Source organism: Pagrus pagrus (assembly GCF_965226575.1).
Source record: "Pagrus pagrus genome assembly, chromosome: 3".
Taxonomy (NCBI): Eukaryota; Metazoa; Chordata; class Actinopteri; order Spariformes; family Sparidae; genus Pagrus; species Pagrus pagrus.
In genome coordinates, this window is record NC_140187.1 from 1,708,039 (window position 1) to 1,731,539 (window position 23,501).

Here is a 23,501-nt window from a genome sequence, read left to right on the forward strand (position 1 = left end):
TGCTGAAAACAAAAACTGTTAATTGCTTGTTATTTTAGCCTTTATTGTTACGTGTTGTTGTACATTATATTGTTGGTTGGTGTTCTGTGTCGGCTTTTTACGACCTGATCACATACCCTTGCGTCTAAAGAGGAGGAAAAAAAACATTTTTTTCCCCAACAGTTTTAGTGAATAATTGTGAGATTCCCCCTCCACTTTTTTTAGCTTTGTGGATATAAAGGTGAAGTTTTTTCCTCTCACTTCAGCATACTTTGGCTTCTTCTTTAGTTTCTTTCTATCGCCAATTCCAGATTACTTTCACTATGAGACTTTAATGGGATTAGGAGGCGGTTGAATGGAGACAGAACCCTCTAGTGGTTATGTAGCGCAACTGCGATAGAAAGAGATCATAAATCTCCGACGTGTAACCGGGTACACGTCGGTTAGAAGCCCCGTGTACACGTGTAGAAAAAATTGTAAACGTTGACACCCCTAGTGTGAACGCTGGCCTCGAACTCTGGTGCGGACCAAACAACCGCCCCCTGGGGGTCCTACAGTATAGGGGCATTCATTCATTCATTTGTTCATTCATTCATTCAAGCATGGAATCTATAAAAAAGAGCTGCTTTTATGATGAGCCAACTTTGTGATTTTTACACGTTTGTGATTGTCTGCTTCCCTCACTGGTCCCGCTTGTGTAGCAAAAACGTCATGGTAGGTTCTCATTATTGCCTGTCGTCTACTCCGGCACGATCGTCGAATCGCATAGCGTCTTCGACGAAATGCATGGATCAAGACATTATTTAATGCCCGCTGCTCTATCAGGCGTTCATACGCGTGTAAGCCCGCCAGATCAGCACTAATGTAAAAATAAGCAGTCGCTCCATGATGTACAGTAGGCTGCTGATCTGATGCACAGATTTGCTGACTACCCGCCTAAACAGTTTGACCAAGATTTTGGACGGTTTGAGTTTGGCCTTTGTGAACAATGTATCATCCTCGCGTTGGTTTGGATTAAAAAACGGACCTTTCACGGACCTTTAGGTGTGAACCCGACCTCAAAAGGTATAGTTGGTAATGTTAGAGAGCTAGCAAGATTTGAAAGTGGCACCTGTCTAAGCTCCACCCCCTTCTCCCTCTCCCGTCAGTGCTCCGTCCAAAGCCCCGCCCCCACAAACTTGAACGCGCATCAGACAGTCCGTCAGCAGGGCAGAGGAGAGCCATTAGCATTGGGCTAATACAAGCTACAAAAGTAGCTCAGTTGGCTAACGCTACATATTTCATGAAAATAACAAATCCCCCCGAAGCAAAACAACTAATTACCTGTCCAACAGAAAGACAGCAGCCTCTGCATCACTTCTGGAAGTGCTACTTTAGCTGCATTTCCTCTGCCATTGTTCTCTCCTGCTAACTCTTCTTCTTCTGTTGTTTTATGGCTGTTGGCAAACAGGAGTGGAGTGTATCTCCTGCTAACTCCATATGCATTGTGCTGAATATATCTGGCAACAGTGACACGTGATGAGTGCGGCAGGGAGGAGGGGGGAGCAGGCAGGACGAGACATGAAGGCATCTGATTGGTTCCTTCAACTCGGACCGAGAGGGAGGGATTGGTCAGAGCTTTTACAGGCCTGCAGCTGCCACAGAGGGCTGATTTATTTCAGTCCTTTTTCTGAACACATTATGTTTGGACTACTCTCAGGGTGGGAAGACCATTTCACCCAGTATAACAAAAAGTGTTTCTGAACAGGATTACCAACTATACCTTTAAATCAAGCTATGATTATCTTTAATGTAAAAAAAAAAAGGTCAGAATAATTTTTACATCACAAGTGCTCAGAACCTCCTGGGAAAATGTATCACTGTCAATGATCACATCTGGACTTACCGAGCCTTTCTGCAGTTCCTCACAGCAGGGATCAGTCTCAGTCGTCCTGCCTCTGTTGTGTTATACTCTTTCAGGTCAAACTCATCCAGAACCTCCTCTGACATCTGCAGCATGTAGGCCAGAGCTGAGCAGTGGATCTCAGAGAGTTTCTTCTTTGATCTGTTCTCTGACTTCAGGAACTCTTGGATCTCCTGATGGACTGAGTGGTCGTTCATCTCCGTCAGACAGTGGAAGATGTTGATGCTTCTGTCGGGAGAGATATCGTACAGGTCCATCTCCTTCAGGTTGTTGATGGTTCTCTGGATGATTTCTGGACTGTTGTCTGTCTGACCCAGCAGGCCTGCTAAGAGTCTCTGGTTGGACTCCAGAGAGAGGCCATGAAGGAAGCGAACAAACAGGTCCAGGTGGCCATTTTTACTTTTGAGGGATATCCCCATGGCATTTCTGAGGAAGACATCCAGGGATGGGCCACTGCTTCCAAACTCCCACCTTTCTCCCAGGAAGTCCTTCAGTACCTCGGTGTTCCTGTTGGTGTAACAGTGGAACATGTAGACTGCAGCCAGAAACTCCTGAACGCTCAGATGAACAAAGCAGTAGACTGTTTTGTGGAAGATCACACTCTCTCTTCTGAAGATCTCTGTACAAACTCCTGAGTACACCGAGGCGTCTGTGACATCAAGACCACACCGCTCCAGGTCTTCTTGGTAGAACATGATGTTTCCTGTCTTCAGATGTTCAAACGCCAGCCTCCCCAGCTTCAGAAGAACTTCCCTGTCAGCCTCCGTCAGCTCCTGTGGACTCGTCTCACGTCCCTCATCGTACTTCTGCTTCTTCCTCTTTGTCTGAACCAGCAGGAAGTGTGAGTACATGTCAGTCAGGGTCTTGGGCAGCTCTCCTCTCTGGTCTGTAGTCAACATGTGGTCCAGAACTGTAGCAGTGATCCAGCAGAAGACTGGGATCAGACACATGATGTGGAGGCTCCTGGAGGTCTTGATGTGTGAGATGACTCTGCTGGACAGATCTTCATCACTGAACCTCCTCCAGAAGTACTCCTCCTTCTGGGCGTCAGTGAAGCCTCGTACTTCTGTTACCCTGTCGACACGTGAAGGAGGGATCTGATTGGCCGCTGCAGGTCGGGAAGTTATCCAGACGAGAGCCGAGGGAAGCAGCTTCCCCTCGATGAGGTTTGTCAGCAGCACGCTGACTGATGACTTCTGTGTGACATCAGACACGACCTCATGGTTCTTGAAATCCAGTGAAAGTCTGCTTTCATCCAGGCCGTCAAAGATGAACAGAAGTTTACAGACAGCAAGCTTCTCTGCTGTCACCTTCTGTAATGTTGGATGGAAAACATGGAGCAGCCTGAGAAGACTGCACTGCTCATCTCTGATCAGGTTCAGCTCCCTGAACGAGAGCAGAACCAGCAGACTGACATCTTGGTTTTCGGAGCCCTCGGCCCAGTCCAGAGTGAACTTCTGCACTGAGAAGGTTTTTCCGATGCCAGCGACACCGTTGGTCAGAACCACTCTGATGCGTCTCTGTTGGTCAGGTGAGGCTTTAAAGATGTCGCAGCACCTGATTGGATCGTCATGGAGGGCCTCCATCTTGGAAACTGTCTCCAGCTGCCTCACCTCATGTTGGGTATTAACCTCTTCACTCTGTCCCTCTGTGATGTAGAGCTCAGTGTAGATCCTGTTGAGGAGGGTTCCACTTCCTGTTCCATCACTTCCTGTTTCGCTTCCTTCAGTCACACATTCACATCTCCTCCTCAGACTGATCTTATGTTCATGGAAAACCTCCTGCAGACCAACATCCACTGAAAAAGAGAAACGGGTGTGACTAAACACAGAACATTTGGTGATTAATTGATTACCAATGTAAAAACGATCAAAATAAAAGTATATAAAGAAGTAAAGGTTATAAAGTCCACTTGAACAACAAACAGTGTTGTGATGTTATAGTAAAAAACTGCAGCGATCTGGAGGATAAGACGTGTTTGTATGTTAGAGAAGAAAGAGACATTAGCAGGAAGCTAAGCTCGTCTGTGGCTCTTTGTTGCGTCTCAGGCTGCTGTTCAGCTTTTAGACAGTGTGACTGTCTGATAGAAACGAGATGTTGCTGCTTTACAGAGTTAAACATTTCTCCATCATCAACATATCAAATCTGAATGTATTTCTTTTGGTTGTGATGAGAAGTGATGCAGAACAGATTTGAATGCTGCTCGAGCAGGAAAAACATGTTATTATATTTGTGATGGACTTTAAATGTAGTGATATTTATAACGATCTTAATTGTCCGTGTAGTGTGACACAAACAAATGTCACTGTATTAAATCAACAGTGTTTTCAGACATGATGACATTAGCAGACAGATGTAGTCTTACAGCCTCTCTGCAGTCCAGCTCTTGTTCTGGATCTCTTTCCACACTGGGGACAAGAGGAGTCTCCTGGTGAAGCAGACTGGTCCCAGTATGAGGTGATGCACTGTCTGCAGAACCAGTGTCCACAGTTGGTAGAGACTGGATCCTTCAGGACGTCCTGACAGGAAACACAGCAGGTCGGCTGCTCCTCCATAGAAACATGACTCTTCCTCTCTCTGTGAGGGAGAGGAGAAGACGGGGCACAAAGATTTCAGTCCAAAGACACTGAATGTTTCATAATTCTGTTCTTTACAGTTTACAGATAACTTTTCATTTTGTATTAAACCGGTTTCTTTAAATTAAGCAAAATAAATATAACTAATTATTCCTTCAATAGTTCAATGTTCTTTAATGATGCCACTAATAAATAACAGCTATAGATGATAATAAAGAAAAGAAACAACATGTTTATTGGTGGTCGGGATAGATCAATACTGCTTCCAGCAATCGGTTTCTGTCATCGACACCCTAAATCCTGATGGGAGCGACCACACTCTGTAACCTCGTGTGTGATGCTGTTTTGTTCTGTCCTCCACTCGGCTTCATGTCCCACTTGGAGTGTTTCAGAAGCAGTGTCACCTGTCTGATGTTGACTTGACTTTTTGTGCTTCTAACACAGATGAGTAGGATACGTAGTTAAATGGTTTCATTATTCGTCTTTTTTAAGTGTATTAACTGTGTTTTATTTTGAAAATCGACTGGGTGCTTTATGCCGGCCACAAGCATAGGAGGTTCATCTTGGTATCGAAAAGATAGCTGGATAATGGAGACCTTCAATTCAAAGGTGTAAAGATCACCAAGAGCTCCAGAGGAACTGCAGTGTGAACAGACAGAGGACTGAGTCTCTTTATGAGGACTGAGTTCAGTTCACTTAAAGAGGACTACATGTGAAAACACAGTAAGAATCATATTTTAGTTGGCAGATACATTTTAGGAGAAACTGTAATAAAACAAAAACACATGTGACTGACAGAGATACTGAACATGAGTCAGAATCAGTTCTTACTTTGTGTCTGAGGGTCCAGGTTCATTACTCATGTTTAGAGGACGATCTTTGGACCAGTCACTCCTCATAGACAGACAGCTGGGTACTGGAGACTCTGCTCTCTGTCTGTTGGACTGAAGGCTGCAAACACCAAAAATGTTTTCATTTATATCACGTGAATCCTGGATAAATTCTTCAATGAGAAAAGCGTTTAAACAGCTTTAAATACACAAAATAAGAGGCAGCTGGGTCAAATGATTTAATTTTCTTTATCACAACATTTTTTTCATTTTTTATGTAGCAGTTGCATTTTAAAAGAAATGTTGTTACAATCAAAATCAACAGAAAAAGACGAACATGTGACTGACAGAGATACTGAAAATGAGTCAGTATCAGGTGTCTTACGTTGTGTCTGAGGGTCCAGGTTCATTACTCATGTTTAGAGGACGATCTTTGGACCAGTCACTCCTCATAGACAGACAGCTGGGTACTGGAGACTCTGCTCTCTGTCTGTTGGACTGAACTCTGCAAACACCAACATGACTTATTTTATATCACCTGAATCTCTGATAAACAGTCTAATGACAAAACCATTTAAACAGCTCTAAATAAATGAAAAGAGGCAGGTGGGTCAAATGATTTTGTTTCCCTTATCACAACGTTTTTCATTTTTTATGTAGCAGTTTCATCTTAATAGAAATGTTGTTATACTCAAAACCAACATAAAAAGACTAAACATGTGACTGACAGAGATACTGAACATGAGTCAGAATCAGTTCTTACTTTGTGTCTGAGGGTCCAGGTTCATTACTCATGTTTAGAGGACGATCTTTGGACCAGTCACTCCTCATAGACAGACAGCTGGGTACTGGAGACTCTGCTCTCTGTCTGTTGGACTGAAGGCTGCAAACACCAAAAATGTTTTCATTTATATCACGTGAATCCTGGATAAATTCTTCAATGAGAAAAGCGTTTAAACAGCTTTAAATACACAAAATAAGAGGCAGCTGGGTCAAATGATTTCATTTTCTTTATCACAACATTTTTTTCATTTTTTATGTAGCAGTTGCATTTTAAAAGAAATGTTGTTATAATCAAAATCAACATAAAAAGACTAAATATGTGACTGACAGAGATACTGAACATGAGTCAGAATCAGTTCTTACTTTGTGTCTGAGGGTCCAGATTCATTACTCAAGTTTAGAGGACGATCTTTGGACCAGTCACTCCTCATAGACAGACAGCTGGACACTGGAGTCTCTGCTCTGTCCTCCTCTTCCTCACTTTTATCCATCTTCTCCTCTGAAGTCAGTCTGAGAAGTTTGTTCAAGAGAACAGGCAGTTCAACAAAACCGTACAAAAGACGATACAATGTGCTATGTTTGGTTTTATGATTCAATTTCGGGCAGTCATGTGTCACATGTCACCTTGTGTCATGACACGAGGTGACATGTGACGTCATACAGAGCAGTCAGACAGGTTTGTCTTAAAGCCGAACCACAGCAGATAAACCCAGTTTGTTCTGACTCCACCAGACACGTCTCTGTTTCCCGTTTCCTGTCGTGTGCGATGCTGTTTTGTTCCGTCCTCAGCACGGCCTCATGTTTCAGAAGCGGGACAACATTTTACTGTTTACCGAGTTTTGTTATTGTTAGGCGCGGTGACGCAGTTTAAGCCTCGACAGATAAGAAGTCAAACTCTCTGAATGAAGCGTCCATAAGTTCATCCTAACATGTCTGTCCTCTTCAGTTCACAGAGAGAAAACAGACTCAGACTCTCTGACTGTACAACAACGATAAACTGTGTGTTAACACTCACCCTGACTCAGACTGCTGCTGGTCTGCTCCTGCTGTGTCGACTTAAAATGGAGGAACTGATCATTTACTTTCACTTTCACCGCTCCCTCCCTCTCCTCCCTTTGGCAGACAGCCAGAACAGTGACGAATGTGAATTTTAGCATCAAAAACAAAACCACGGAGCCCGGGAGGGGACATGGACGTGTTCAGAGATAGTAATTCGCAGGCACGTTTTAGAAAAAAAACACATCCACGTCCCCTCCCGGGCTCCATACACAACCACAGTGACAAGTAAAAAAAACGTTGTATTGAAAATGAAACAAGTTATTTATATTTTGATATGTTTTAAGTTAATTATATTTTTTTCAATTACAATCTGAAGATTGTTTTTTTCTCTGCTCTGCACATGCAACTCGTTACATTATGTGACATGCACACTGTGTGTCATCACCTGCTGCTGCACACTGTGTGTCATCTAGGGCTGCCACAAACGATTATTTTGATAGTCGACTAATCACCGACTATTTTTTCGATTAGTCGACTAATCGGATCATACGTAAATTGAATGTATAACATACAGTTTATCGCACCAGCATGCAGCTGCTCTTATATAACAATCATTAGCTTTCAGCTTGAAGTGTTTAAGGTATATGCTAACTAAAAATGAAGACAATTAAGATGATAGTTCATTAAACCTTTAATGAAATATGCTTGTAGCAACAAACAATTGTAGCATAAAGTGCAAACAGCTGAGTAAACGAATAAGGCACTAGCTGACCTAAGGAATTATTGAAGTTGCATACATCTTGACATCTCTACTTTACACTGTTGATTTGTATAATCCCAACAGACATGTCCAGTGATTTTCAGCTTTCTGTGTTTACATTTGTCTGTTCTGATGATACAAGTCAGTGGTCCTGAAATGTGTGTTTCTCTTTTATAAAACACATTCTACATCGCGGAGGCAACGTCTCTCCACTGAGGGCTTCCTTCACCTTTGAAACGGGGCAGAGAAACACCTGCCTGACACAGCAACGTAGGGAACCGTGCACGTCCGCGGCGCACAGCTCCACGGACATGCACGGGGGAAAAACGGCGTCGCCGTCGCACCGAATGCACGCGGCTACGCGCCGCTTTGGGTTGTGGCAACCATGAATGAGTTCGCCTCAGTTTCACGTGATTGTCACTGTCAGCCTGTTCATTTTACTGACGCGAGCTGAGACGCTCGGCCGACGTGAATCTGAACGATTCACACAAGTCACCAAATTGGCCACGAAAAAAGCGAGTTGCGCTTTTCGGCGCGCTGTTTGCATCCCTGAATATAACAAAAGTGCATTTTGTGCTCAGTGCTCACAACTGTATTCAACTTTACTACACTCTGACTCTATATAATCCCAAACTGCACAAGGCTCTTGTTCCTAAGGCTAATGAATCAAATCGTCATCGCTAATGTTAACGTTTACAGCTATCAATATGAGTAAGTAGTAAGTTAGCTCTCTGTTTACGCTAATGTTAGCAGCTAACTAGCCAGTTAGCTTAACGAGACGACGGTCCCTCTTCATCGTCGTTGTCAGCAACAACGTGCTTCCTTTTCAGGAGCTCGTGCATCGCACTTGTGCTGCCGTGAAAGGCAAGTTCTGTCTGTCTTGCAGATATTGCATCGCACACTTTTCTCTTTTGTTTTCTTAAAATGCTCCCACACTTTTGAGCTCCGTTGCCGCCAGGTAGCCCTGATACCAGAGAGCCCGTCTGGTATAACTTCAGGTGTCAGGCAGACGCGGCAGTGGAAGGTGCCGCAGCAGTTTTGAGAGAGAAAACAAAGTTTAAAAAAACAAAAAACGACGCATCGACTATTAAATCAGTTGTCGACGATTTTAATAGTCGACGTAATCGTGACTAGTCGACTAATCGTGGCAGCCCTAGTGTCATCACCTGCTGCTGCACACTGTGTCTGTCAGGCTTTACACCAGGTTCACTGTGATACACAAGGAAGCTCGTTACTGCCAGTTAGAGAAAAGGACGAGATGAAAACTAAGCTTGATGAATAAGTATTCCCTGCGTCAGTGTTATGTGTCCCTCTGGTGTGTACTCTGCTCTCTCTCTCTCTCCCCGTTTTTCACCCCCTCTAACTGAGCACACCTGACTGTGATTGGCTGGAGTGGGGGGAGGGGATAAGGGGGCGCAGGGACAGGTGAGCCTTGGCACACACGAGCAGCAGCGCACTGGTGAGGAGTTTCTTTGGTCCTTTTTTTGTAAAGGTTGATTTCTCAGCCTCCACGCACGCTTGGGTGCGGGGGCTTTGTGGTGTTGGTTTATGTTGTTAGGTTTGAGTTGAAGGTTACCGGTGGTCCTGTTTTCGGTTTTCTATGTTTGGGGCTTATTTTCCACACAGGCAGGTTAGGGGGGAGTCGCGGGGAACGACGGCCCACTGCGCGGCTGGTCCACCGTCTAACCATCCCGTTGTTCCTTTTTGCCGGGACCTTCAGCCCCTTTTGGTTGTTTATTTTTCTGTTAATCGATTCAATAAAAAAAAACATTTGATTGAAACCTAAATCCTCTGTGTGGTGTCCATTATATGTTGCGCCTCCAAACCCCTGATTTTTGAGCTATAGGTTAGTAACAGTTAGTCATAATTATGAGAGAAAGGTTAGAACTTATGAGATGAGTTATAATTATAATAATAAGATATAATAATATAATATTAATATAATAAGATAGAAAGTAGAAATTGAGATACAAAAGTCATAAAACAAGAATCAAAGTTTTTTTGTGTGTCTGCTAATGTAACTGAATGTCATATCTTACAAATAATAATTAAAAAGCTGCGTTGTAAGAGCAAGACATTAATAACAAGGGTAGTCTGTAGTTCAACAAACCTCGTAGAAAATTACAACACCAGAACATTTAATTAAACAATGCAATTGTTGTTAGTTTTAATTTACTTGGGTGAAAGCAAGCGCAGCGCTGTTTCCGCTTCGCTGAGTGAATGCGCGCTCCCGCGGCCAACTGCGGTCAAGCCAGCCGTCACTCCGATCTCCGTGGTCAAATCAGCCGCACCTAAATTTGTGCACAAGTATTCTCAGCATTATGGTAAATGCGGAGAAACAGTGTATCCACTTCCGGTTGTCAAAATAAAGGTATTAAGAACAGTAAGCTATATATCGAACCTACATTTAAAATAAAATATGTTACATTAAAGTCTTTCATGGGCCCATGAAGAATAAAAAACACTGATTACCATTTTTATCATTTTTTTCTTCACCAATGTGCAGAAATGCCAAAATAAAAGTCCCATAGTTATACCTGCAGATTGCTGTTTTCTCTTATATTTCATGTGCTGTAAAAACACTTTGCTCAATAATAACTGGCTATGGATGCTATATCTGACTTCTACACATAAAAGACTACAAGTATGTTTATTATTAAGCATTTCTACTGCACCAATGTGGAGAAATGCCAAAATAAAAGTCTCATATTTATACCTGGAGATTGCATATTTGACTGTATTTGAGCTACTGTAAAAACACTTTGCCCAATAAAATCAAAATCAAATACAGTCAAATTTGCAATCTCCAGGTATAAATGTGGGACTTTTATTTTGGCATTTCTCCACATTGTGTAGAAGTCAGATATAGCATCCATAGCCAGTAATTATTGAGCAAAGTGTTTTTACAGCACATGAAATATAAGAAAACACAGCAATCTGCAGGTATAACTATGGGACTTTTATTTTGGCATTTCTGCACATTGGTGCAGAAAAAAGTGATAAAAATGGTAATCAGTGTTTTTTATTCTTCACGGGCGCATGAAACACTTTAATGTAACATAATTTATTTTAAATGTAGGTTCGATATATAGCTTACTGTTCTTAATACCTTTATTTTGACAACCGGAAATGGATGAGCTGTTTCTCCGCATTTACCATAATGCTGAGAATACTTGTGCACTCATAATTGAAGTGCGGCTGATTTGACCACGGAGATCGGAGTGACGGCTGGCTTGATCGCCGTCGCGGCCAGGGGAAACACTTTCTGTCGGAGATACCTACATCGGCACAACACCTGTTACGAAACTACGGTGAATCTTAAAAGTGGCTTTTTCGTCGTAATTATGCTTTTACACGAAGGTTTGACTCACACACATTCACAAAAAAGCCTAAGTTGCATTTCGGCGAGAGTTTCACTTCAACACGGCCTCAAGCAGGACGACATTTTACTGTTTACCGAGTTTTGTTAGGCGCTGTGACGCAGTTTAGGCCTCGGCAGATAAGAAGTCAAACTCTCTGAACAAAGCGCCCATAAGTTCATCCTAACATGTCTGTCCTCTTCAGCACACGGAGAGGAAACAGACTCAGACTCTCTCTGACTGTACAACAACGATAAACTGTGTGTTCACACTCACCCTGACTCAGACTGCTGCTGTGCTGCTCCCTCTGTCTCGACGTAAAATGGAGTCTGAACACCTACTTTCACTTTGACGGTTCCTCCCTCTTCGGCCGTTAGTGCACAGCCAGAACAATTGAATTTGAATTTTTGAATTTTAGCAAAATAGAGATAGTAATTAAAAAAGCAAACATTTTAAAAACACATCCATGTCACCTCCCGGGCTCCGTACACAACCACAGTGACAAGTGGGAAAAAAAAGTTTGTATTGAAAATAAAACAGCCATTAAACGTTGGTATTTTTAAGTTAATTATATTTCTTTCGATTACAATCTGAAGATTGTTTTTCTCCATGTCTTTTCAAAGTAAACGGATTTTTCAGTGTCACAGGTTTTCAGTTTGAACTTTGTGTCACTGTTGTGTGGAGAGGAGCTTCTGAGTGTGTGAGTGAAGCTGATCATGTTACAGATCAGTTAATGATCAGTGACGTTGGATACACACAGTTCACAGTTTGCATCATCCGGTTGAACGTTAAAGTATTAAAGTGACGTGTTACTATAACTACTCAGGTTTATGACATCATCACGTCAGCAAACCGAACGGCTCTGCACGTGCAACTCGTTACATTATGTGACATGTAACGTTCAGTAAAAATAAAATACAGTACAGTAAAATTATGATAAAAGTCACAGAGCACAGCAGCAGCTTTGAATAAACTGCCTGCTGCTGCTGCTGCTGCTGCACACTGTGTCTGTCAGGCTTTACACCAGGTTCACTGTGAGACACGGAAGCTCGTTACTGCCAGTTAGAGAAAAGGATGAAAACTAAACCTGATGAATAAATATTCCCTGCGTCATAATTATGAGAGAAAGGTTAGACTTTATGAGATTAGAGTTATAATTATAAGATACAAAGTAGAAATTGAGATACAAAAGTCATAAAACAAGAATATGATGGAGTTTGATTATAATAGTGTCTGCTAATGATTAATTATCTTCTTTTTTAGCATTAAATTGTTAAAAATGCTGCGGTGAAAAAATGTGTTATTCTCACAGAAGTATTTTGGGACCTCCTGTAGAAGATGAATTGTAACAGTTTGATTTGAAGGTTGTTGTTGTTTTTTGTCTGCTAATGTAACTGAACGTGATGTCTTACAAATAAGCATTTAAAAAGCTGCGTTGTAAGAGCAAGACATCAATGACACGAGTAGTCTGTGTATGTCAACAAAGGACAATGCGAAAAAAGGAGGTTAACTGGCCTTTCAAGTAGTGATTTCATAATTTACAAAGTTGTCCCTGAACGCACGAGGAAATCCCCCCCCCCCCCCGCCCCAGCTCACAGGAGGAAGACGTTTTTTGTCTCAGGACAAAAAGTGTTGTTTTTTAAAAAAAAATCTTAGTTGTGTATCAGAAACAAAAACACAACAGGGCGCAGAAAAGAAAACACGGCAGAGGAAGGTGAGCATGATTTCTACCGAGGAGGTAAACACGTTGGTTCATGAGCTGCAGGACTGAGAACAGGAAGTAACACACAACGTCTCACTCACACTCTCTCACACACACACACACACCACCACCACCGCACCGCACCGCACCGCGCACACACACTTCAGTTGGACATAACAGCTTGTATTAACACTCACTCTGCCTCAGTCGCAGTTTTTGTGCCTCTGCTCTGACGCCTGAAAATGGAGTCTGAACTTGTACCTGGATCACACCTGTGGATCACATGGTCAGTGTGGCTCCTCCCCTCTCTCGGAGGCGTATCTCTTGTTTTTAATAGACTGACTTGAAATTGGTGCGGTGAAAAAGAAAGAAAGATAAAAATGGTCTGTTATCTCTTGTCTGTTGAAATAATGTTGATAAACCTGTTTGTTAAAAGATAAAAGACGTGTGTCTCGTTCAGCCAGTACAGGAAGAGGACACGCTGGTCTTGATTTTGAGTCAAGCTATTGAAAAAATTATTAATAAAAAATATATAAGGAGCATAAAAATGAAATAAAAAGAGGTGTGTCTCGTTCAGCCACAACAGGAAGACATTGGTATTGATTTTGGGTCAATGGGTCACATGACCCAGAAGCTATAGAAACAAAATGATGATTTTTATTTTAAATAATGTTTGCGGTAGTTTAAACGACTCGGGGAAGTTTACTGTTCACTGATATGATGTTTGATGATGTTTCTGTAAACCACAGATACGTCCAACGTTGACGTTTGAACCAAATGTTGAATATCAAGTTCACAATATAAGATTATTAATTTGACTTTCACATGAGGAGGTGGAGGAGATGGTGGAGGTGTTGATGGTGACCCCAGTTTGAGTCACATCAGTGGGTATTTTTAAGGACATCTGGGCATATTTCCGGATGTTTCTGTCACATCCATGATGTTCTCCAAACACTAACCAAGTGGTTTTTGCGCCTGAACCTCACCAGAGCTTCAGCACAGCGTTGTGACGAGAGCAAGAATAGAAAGTTCAACCTAAACGAATGTAAAGTTGCAACATAAAGAAAGGTTCAGTTTGAACTTGTCATTCAGCTCACATCTGAGCTGACTTTATATCATCAGGAGGAGATGAGGGCCGGATTTTACTTTGTGGGTGAACTGTTCCTTTAAGAATAGATCCAGAGTTAGAGGCTTTGTCTCGGCAGGATTTAGTAAAACTTGTGTTCATCTTCAGTTGCAGGTCTCAGATCCGACAGCTGCAGTGGATCCAGGAGGGACCACATCAGTCCAGCTCTCAGATCTTCACTGTGGCCTCATGTGTGCCAATGAACTGACTTTAAAACACTGCTGCTGGTTTAAAAAGCACTGGGTGGTTTACTTCTGATCTCCTGGACCTTTTAAACCTCTCAGCTGGTCTGGGATCAGGTCTGTTGACTCCAAACTAAGCCTGAAGAAGCAGATTTTAATCAGTTTTTTTATGTCTTAACGCCTGTTATGTCTTCTGTGAAGTACTTTGAATGACCTTGTTTTCTGTACAAATAAACCTGCTTTAGTCAAAACACACAATCAGTTTGACATTTGTCAAACCGGTCCTGACCCACTGGTCCTGACCCATGAGACTGTGACGGACAGAATTACTTTTTTTATGGGATTTTATAGACTTAATGATTAAAGGATATGCTTCACCCAAACGATGCAAGTTCAGTTTGTAATGCAGTCGTATTGACTTTTACACATTTTGTTGTTTGTGCCGTAAAATAATTAAAATACTGTAATAACTTCAGTGTTGATCTTCAGTGCGACACGTCCTCTGACTCCTGAGCAGCTCTTACATCAGCGCACTGTTGATATCTGAACACGATCTGATGCAATTTCCTCATTCGTTTTGACACATTTCGAGCTCTTTAAAGGAGTTAGCGTCGCTGGTTCCCTCTGTGGGACTTTTGAATTGTATTTTGGGTTATTGCAGAAAATAATCTGTGACAAACATGTTTATGATTCTTACATGTTTTGTTCAGCAACAAATTACTCTTTCGTGCTCGGTGTCCTCTACAGCGACAGATGTGGTGGTGGACCCACAACCGCCTCTTCATAGTTCTAGTTGATTATTATCCCTGTGCCTCTGTCATTTTGAGATTTAGCATCATAAATACAAGATGGCAGAGGAGAAAACATCATACACCGTGTTCCTCTGGATCAGATGTTAAATCGTCTTATTCTCAGAAAACCAGACAGATAAAAAAAAAAGGTATATTTTTAACTAAATTAGATGTAAATACGTCTGTCAGCTGCAGTGGATGTTGTGGACCACAGGCTCTATTCTGCATATTTAGGTTCTGTTGTATCATTTGACTCTTGAATAGTTTAAATTAATCAAACAGTAATATTAAATACTCTTCAGATTTTATTTAAATCTAGGCCCATTCTATCATGTATACATGTGTCTTTTGGTGCATAATGTGTATTTTCAGTCACAGAAAATCGATGTAGAAGAAAAATGTTTGTAAAATTTGTACAAAAGTATTTCTAACATCTCATTTTGTAAGAAAAACATCCTTTCTGGTTTTTTGAGAATCAAAAAATGTAAGTTACTGAGGTTATTTCATCTTCCCTCCTATTTTGAATTCATGACGCTAAATCTCAAAATGATAAAGATGAAAAATCAACTGGAGCTGTGGACGAGGCTTTGGTGTTGCACCACCTGGTGGTCGGGACATCGTACTGCAGCTAACATATCCCTGAATCACTGTTTATACGAAACTCTAAAATTAGACACGATTTTTCACTCAAATTAACCTTTTTTTTTAAAAAAAAGACTTTTAGATTCAGTAATTGATGCATGAAAGGGTCGAATCAGTAAAATATTATCTGGCACTGAAGGAGGCCTGGGTCAAAATATTATGTCGCGTTTTAAAGGCTGCATGATGGTAAAGTGATGTCATTTTCTGAACTCACCAGACTGTTTTTACTTGTTCTAATACTTGTCTTACCCACTAAGTCATTATGTCCACATCACTGGTGATTATTGATAAAAAATGTCACTGTGTTCATATTTGGCAGAGTATCAACAGTCACCCCGACAAATTTGTCACAATAATGAGTTATTTGATCAAAAACATTGTGATATTTGATTTTGTCGCCCAGTCCGAGCACTTTGACGAGCTTTTGAGATTTCATAATATCAAATTATACACCCTAAAAATATCACAATGTAGTTTTTACAGTTAGAAAATGAGGTCAGGCTCAGTTCAGTTGTGTAAATAAAACATTTGTAGATGATGTTTGCATTAAGACAGAGATCATGAAGACATCTTGAGAAGCTAAAGTGACGGCAGGTAAAAAGAACAAGGAGCGTGGATCAATAAGAGATGGATGGATTGATGTATTAAAATTGAATAAAAGTCGGTATACAATATAAAATCCGAACCAGTTTGACAGCTGAACATGTATCTGAAACATCTCAAGAGACAACAGGTTACTGAAAGAGAGGCATACATTTCTTTTTAGACGGACAAAATATAACTTTTTTTCTTTTCCTGCATGCAACGACAGACCAAACACACTCACACCTTTCAAAATGAAAGAAGAAACTGGAATGGTTCAATTGATAAAACACTAGCTATGTAAAATATACAGTCACAGGGACGGGTCGGAAGATTCACGTTTGTCTCGACTGGCTGTGGCGGCTGGTGTTTTAAACAACGAGAGAAAAAAAACACGTCACAACAGTCTCAACCAGCGAGGAGACAAACTGTCCACTCAGCTTACAGTACAATCACTTTGTATAAAACCTCCCAGTCCTACGCATCGTGGAGACACAGAATAACTTGGTAATTCCGATAAAAGGAAAACAAAAAAAAGACAAATAAAGTAAACAAGCATATAAACAAACCCCTCAGATTTAGTGTTGTATGTTACAGCTTAGAGTACAAAAGCAACAGCAGCGCCTGAATGTGCAGCAGGCGTTTACATTTACATCCCGTCCGTGAAGTGTTTCTCCTTACAGAACGTTTCAACACCGAATAAATCCCCGAAAAACCTCGAGATGTAGAATCATCCTGTGACAGCCAGAGACATTAATAAATGTGGAAGAGAGTCAAAGATGTAGTGTACGTTTCTGTGTTTCATTTATACCATACTGAATAAAACCATAAAATGCAGCTTTCTTAAAACATGGAAGTATTCGTAGTCAGAGTTTCCTCTCAGTTCATTGTGTGTGTGTGTGTGTGTGTGTGTGTGTGTGCGTGTGTGTGTGCGCATGCTTTTAAAGGAACAGTTCACCTATGAATGAAAATTCAGACCCTCATGCTGATACAAACTCAGGTGAAGTCTCGTAGTCCACAAAACATTTCTGGAGCTTCACAGTAAAACAGAGTTGCAGCATTCTGCTGAACAACTGAAGCAGCTGGAGACTTGATTTAAAACAGAAAAGCCAAAAAATACAAAATATTGATCTGTCACAGATATATCAGTATCAGTGTATATGCTGGCAAATATGCGCTGACATCTAAACTTATTTTTCAAGATTATAATGCAGAAAAGGATGTTTGTGGTAGTTTAAAAATACCACACTCCCGGGAAAAGTACTATACAAACAAACTCTTAGTTTTCATGACTGAATAAACAAACTGAACTTAAAGGACGACACAATTTATACTGTTTTACTTTGTTTATATGTGGCGGACCCTGCCACCTGTCTAGCTTCAGACAGTGTTCTGGGACCTTTTTCCTCTGAGAGCAGCTTCTTTATTCACTTCTGGAAAAAAAAAACATATTTCTGAATTTAAAAAACAACAAGCTGAAATCTTGCGTGTAGCTGTTAAACTTTGTGATCTCGAGGCTTCTGCAGACTTGGATTACAGCAGACGAGCTGTATGGAGACATTTTGGGGGATTTTTTTGGTTGTTTTTCTGTTTTAAATCAAGTCTCCAGCTGCTTCAGTTGTTTAGCAGAACGCTGCAACTCTGTTTTACTGTGAAGCTCCAGAAATGTGTTGTGGACTAAGAGACTTCACCTGACTTTCCATCAGCATGGAGGGAGGAGATGATGACTGGATTTAAATTTTTGGGTGAACTGTTCCTTTAAGTGTCTGTACATGTATGAACTCTGCAGTGTAATAATCAATTAGTGTCATTAACAATAACAATAACCATGTGCTCCTCGTCCAGATTACCCACAGTCCTTTTGGCGGCCTGCAGGTACTGCTGGGAGAACTCTCCAGGTGGGAAGGCGTACAGCATCGCCCCCGGCCCGCCCTCTTTTGCGGCAGGCAGGCTCACGACTCCAGCTGCTTCCTTGTTCCGCAGGTAGGTCACCAGGTGGCGAAGCAAGCGCACCTGCAGTCCCGGCTCAGGGGCGGGGGCCTGGCGGTCGACGGGGCCCTGGATGGCCAACAGGATAGCGAACCCGTCAGGCCGTCCGAGTTTAATGCGGCGCGACACCTCATCAAGTCGTGTCTGGTCCATGCGAAGCCTCTGGGCGATCTTCAGCTGGCTGGGCTGGTTCAGGGTCTGCAGCTTCAGACTGTCCTTCATCATCGTGTTGAAGAAGGAGACGCCCCCCTCCAGCATGTACAGGTCTGTGGGAAAACTGCTGTTCTTCAGGGCGAAGAAGCCGTGCCAGGCTTTGGAGAGCGACGCCTGGGCGAACTCTGACAGCGTGCTGGGAGAGGAGGAGGTGTGAGTGTCAGTGTGGATCGCAGGAGAGCTGGCGGCGACAACCTCGCTGTTTCGATGGTGATGATTGTTGAGATGCTCGATGGAGGACCTCTTGCTGTGGTAGCGGCCAGATGGTGGCTCTTCTTCGCTGGTGGCAGGGTGACGCCCTCCTACGGCGTTGTCGGGGGAGTGGTCTCTGGGCTCTGTGGTGGAGTCGGGAGCTCGAACCCGTGCACGGTCTGGGCTCGCATCAGGAGACACGGCCCCTCCCGGAACCCGGACCCTCGACCTCCCCCTCTCCTTGTCCCGCTCTCTCTCCCTCTCCTCTGTCAGCCTGTCGGTGGATGGACTCCTGCTCCTCCTCCGGTTCCTCCTCTCCTCCCTCTCCTTCAGCCACCGCTCCCTGCTCCTGCTGCGGCTCCTTGCTCCTCTCCCGCTCCTCCCAAAAGCTTCCACTCCTCCCGCCCTCCTCTCCAGGCTACGGGTGGGGCTGGTGGGGTAGTCTCTCTCCAGCAGGGCCCTGTCTCTCTCCCTCTGGGAGAGGAGGCTGTGTGAGGGCGGCGAGGAGCGGTCCCTGGCTCCCCTCAGCTCTCGCTCCAGGCTGCGATGGCGGCTGTAGGTCTCCCCGATGATGTCGTAGTGAGAGAGGGGAGCGACTGGGGGCTGATAGCCAGGAGGAAACGGCCGAGAGGGACCCTCCTCCACTTTAGCAAAGTCCACCCTCAGACGCCGCTCAGGGCCGCCCAGAGGGAACCCCCTCATCTGGCCGCAGGCGGCTTGGGCAGCATCCAGACTTTCATACTGGATGTAAGCAAAACTGTCCCCCTTCACGTAGTCAATGTTCCTGATGCTACCGAAGCGGTCGAACTCCCGAGCGAGGGCGGCGAGGGAGTTTCCAGGCCCAAGCCCGCCCACCCAGAGCCGTGTGGTGGGGTTAGCTTTACCATAACCAATCTTTATCGGGTTGCCACCAATCAGCCGCCCCTGCATGGCCACTTTGGCCCGGTGGGCCATGTCTAAGTTCTGAAATTTTACAAAAGCGTACGCCCCACCTTGTCCACGAGCGGGGCGTTTAATCACAACATCCTCAATGATGCCATACTTGTCAAAACCCCTCCTCAGTTCTGCTTCTGTAACATTACCGTCCAAATTTCCTATAAACAGGTTGCTGGTCGCCCTCTGATCATCCTCAGGTTTTAAATCCTCCACTACTGGCATAGGAGGGAAGCCATAGGGCCGGCCCCTCTCGTCCAGCATGCCATAATAATCCAGAAGCCTCTCCCTCTCCCTGCTGAGACCCAGGGTCTCCAGGGCGTAGTGTCTGGCTCTCAGGTCTCTGATGTTGCTCACCCCGGCCGCGGGCGGGGAGAGGGAGCGCTGTCTGTAGGGGTACGGTGCGTGCAGAGGCAAATATCCGACATCTGGCGGCGTGACGCTCCGCCTCCTCACGTACATCGGCTCAATTTTAAGCTGTCGATCACCCAAAACCAACCTGGACGACTTGGCGTGCCTGGCCTCCTTGGCGTCCTCCGGGTGGCGAAAATTCACGTAGGCGATCCGGCCGAGCTCCGGCGTGTGCGACAGCTTCACACTGACGTCCCCGAACTTTTTGAACTCGTGAAAAAGCGCGTCCTCCACGTCCTCGTCCGAGACCTGCGAGCCCAGGTTGCTGATGAGCAGCGTTTTGTACTCCAGAGTGCCCGGTCTGGCTGCGGGGAGCTCCGCCGCCGCCGCCGTGGTCCGCAGCGGCGGTCGACCGAGGAGGCTGAGCTCATGTCGGTGGTGGAGCTCCAAGGCGGCCGCTCGCTCCTCCCTGAGTCGCGGCTTCTCTCGCTCCCTGCTCCGGCTCCGTCGGTGATATCCCCGGCTCTCCGCCAGCAGCAGAGCCAGCGGCGGCGGTGGCAGCTCCTCTCTCCGTGCGCTCTCTCGTTCCCGTTCCCGTATCCGTTTGGTGACGGGCCTGGACGGACTAGTGTCTCTCCCGGCCTGCCTCTTCATTTTCAAAGGATGATGGAGCCCAAACTTTTCGGTGCCTGCAGCGGGAATCCGGCCCGGAGAGCGAATTCCAGGAGTGTTAGCAAAGGTACCGTGGCGGACGACAGCTCCGGGAGAGAAACGCTACCACTCGGACCGCTGAATAGTTGCATAAATATCGAAATAAAAGGATATACTCGTTTAAAAACATGTCAGCATCCGAGGATCTGCACCTACGCCGCCATCTTGGACAATAGGAATGTGCGCTTTCCCTGTGGAGGGCGGAGACTGCGGTGACGTCAGACGGCTGCCGTCATGACGTGGACACTAACAGGACATGTTACTATACAAATATATAATAAAACAATATATCAGGACATGTTACTATAAAAATTACCTAATAAAAAATATATCAGGACATGTTACTATAAAAATATATAATAAAACAATATATCAGGACATGTTACTATAAAAATTACCTAATAAAAAATATATCAGGACATGTTAGTATAAAAATATATAATAAAACAATATATCAGGACATGTTACTATAAAAATATATAATAGGACATGTTACTATAAAAATATATAATAAAACAATATAACAGGACATGTTACTATAAAAATATATAATAAAACAATATAACAGGACATGTTACTATAAAAATATATAATAAAACAATATATCAGCACATGTTACTATAAAAATATATGATAAAACAATATAACAGGACATGTTACTATAAAAATATATAATAAAACAATATAACAGGACATGTTACTGTAAACATATATAATAAAACAATATATCAGGACATGTTACTATGTTGGCAGGAGAAATTGACCCAAAAGAACATTTGTTGTTCACTACTATGAAACTGAGTGAAAAACATTCTTTTCATTTTTTTTCAATGAAAAGATTTTTTTCAAAGGTTTTTGAGGTGATTTGGTTTTCATGTGTGAGACAAATTAATACTTTTTTATTATTTTTATTTGGTTGTCATCTGTGACACCAAATAAAAAAAAGATTTCATGCAACACAATTTTTTTTCTTTTAATTAATGTATGGCAACATATCTCAATAAAAAAAATCATATGATACCATAATTTTTTCAATTTTTTAAAAAGAAATTAATGTGTGGCACCAAATGAAAAAAGAACTGCGTAAAACCAAATTTAAAAAAAAAAAGTTTCATGTGACAGCGATTTTTTTTTTTAAAAAGAAGAAGAAAAAAGAATTTCATGTATGACACTATTTTTTTCTTTTAAAAATTCATGTGGCCCCAAATAAAAAAATCATGTTTGGCACCAGATTCAAAAAAACCTAATTTCATGTGACACATTTTTTTTTATTTCATGTATGACAACACATTTTAAGAACAAATGTCCTGTGTCTCATTGTTTTTACTCTCGTCAGTGTTGTATTTGATCAGATATTATGTCAATGTTACTTTTAAACTGTGATTTTGTTGTTCCGTGTCTGTCCGTCCTGGGAGAGGGATCCCTCCTCTGTGGCTCTTCCTGAGGTTTCTTCCATCTTTTTTTCCCCGTTTAAAGTTTTTTTTCATAACATGGCAAGTTTTTCTTCACTCGAATCGAGGGACAGAGGATGTCATTCACTGTACAGATTGTAAAGCTCATTGAGGCAATGTGATTGATATTTTGGGCTATATAAATAAAATTGATTGTGCGACACCAATTTTTTTTTTTATTCACGTGACACCAAATGTTTTGGTTTTGAAACATTATGACATGAAATGTTTACTATATTGCTGCATTGAATGACGGCTGAAGGACATGATCATCTGAGGAGGCGAGAACATCCACCCCACTTAGACAGAACAGTTTCTATACACACATCCCAAAGAACAGGAGGTGCAGGTGAGACTGGGAACCACCGTATGTGTTCTTTGTAGACAGCTACCCTCTGACAGCCTCTGGAAAAGTACGATTATCTAACACCGACACACCTGAACTATCAGGATTATTTATGCTTTGTATAATAATGAGACTGAAATGGCTGCTACTGTTTTTCTAGATCAAGAAAATGACATTAAAGGAGAGAATGGAGAAGAAATTAAGTCTTTAACTTTGTGGATCCTGGTTGACTTTGACTGAACCTGCACCCGATTTCTTCCCCGTGAGTTCCTGTAAACTGACTGATCAGCTGTTAGATTTCCAGACTACTTGAAATTCGTCAACTTTTACCTCACATTTATGATATATGGATGCTAAACCAGAAAAAGAAAAACAGATCAGTATCAAGTTATGAAGTGAACTTTTTATTGTTAGATATTTTCACCTTTAAACAGGATATTTGTGTGTATATATTTTATAATGAAACACAAAGTCAAGTGTCAAGTTATGTCAAATTATAACACGAAACATTTGTTGCTCAAACTTTTTACTATTTATCTTGTTATAATGTGAATCATTTCACATAATAACATAACAAATCATATGCAAAAAACTTTTTCATGCTGAAACCAAGTGAAAAAAACTTTTTCCAGGACATTTTTTTCCTTTTTCTTGTGTGAAACTGAGTGAAAATAAAAATTTAAAAATTGGAGATTTTTTTTTTATCACATCTTAAACTGAGTGAATTTCTTTTTCTGTGTTTTCACAGATTTAAAAAAATATAGGAACTTGGAAAGATTATCCTGGAAAAACCATTTTTCACCAGTTTTAAGTCATAATCACAGGAGAGAAAACAGTTTTGATCTGACATAGAAACTGAAAAATTTACAGCGTGATATGTTTGTATATTATAATAACATGAAAACGTCTTGCTATTACAATAAAATCTTTAGGTTATAACGTCATACTGATCCATTTTTTGTTTTTTTGGTGGGGCATCAATACGCTGCCATAATGATAACACTGATAAAAGTACACAGAGTTAATATAATCTTTGAGCTTGAAGTTTCATTTTTGATCTTGAAAACAGTTTCAAAAAGAGATTTCAGGGGGCAAATGTTT

The 23,501-nt window shown here is 42.3% G+C and overlaps 3 protein-coding genes across 4 annotated transcripts in view; 1 reads left to right on the plus strand and 2 right to left on the minus strand.

Annotated features, from left to right (window-relative positions):
• The window catches only part of LOC311254392 (protein NLRC3-like), a 43,142-nt gene extending 36,023 nt beyond the window's left edge, over nucleotides 1-7,119 (minus strand). For both annotated transcript variants that reach the window (XM_084348128.1, XM_084348127.1), the window contains exons 1-7: nucleotides 7,087-7,119; nucleotides 6,435-6,581; nucleotides 6,052-6,171; nucleotides 5,674-5,793; nucleotides 5,290-5,409; nucleotides 4,248-4,459; nucleotides 1,865-3,680 (exon numbers count right to left, since the gene is read on the minus strand). In XM_084348128.1, the coding sequence (XP_084204254.1) occupies nucleotides 1,865-3,680; nucleotides 4,248-4,459; nucleotides 5,290-5,409; nucleotides 5,674-5,793; nucleotides 6,052-6,171; nucleotides 6,435-6,562 (2,516 nt within the window). In that variant the 5' untranslated portion in view covers nucleotides 6,563-6,581; nucleotides 7,087-7,119. The remainder of the gene's footprint in view (nucleotides 1-1,864; nucleotides 3,681-4,247; nucleotides 4,460-5,289; nucleotides 5,410-5,673; nucleotides 5,794-6,051; nucleotides 6,172-6,434; nucleotides 6,582-7,086) is intronic.
• Nucleotides 1-14,507, plus strand: part of LOC311254393 (uncharacterized protein) — an 82,459-nt gene extending 67,952 nt beyond the window's left edge. Inside the window, exon 4 of the mRNA XM_084348131.1 lies at nucleotides 14,126-14,507. The gene's annotated coding sequence lies outside the window, so the exon portion shown is untranslated. The remainder of the gene's footprint in view (nucleotides 1-14,125) is intronic.
• A 1,742-nt stretch (nucleotides 14,508-16,249) lies between these two features.
• rbm15b (RNA binding motif protein 15B) lies at nucleotides 16,250-20,797 on the minus strand. The gene has a single exon (XM_084349127.1). It carries the CDS (start codon nucleotides 20,544-20,546, stop codon nucleotides 18,012-18,014), a length of 2,535 nt encoding a protein of 844 aa, XP_084205253.1. The 5' UTR covers nucleotides 20,547-20,797; the 3' UTR covers nucleotides 16,250-18,011.
• Nucleotides 20,798-23,501: the final 2,704 nt, after the last annotated feature.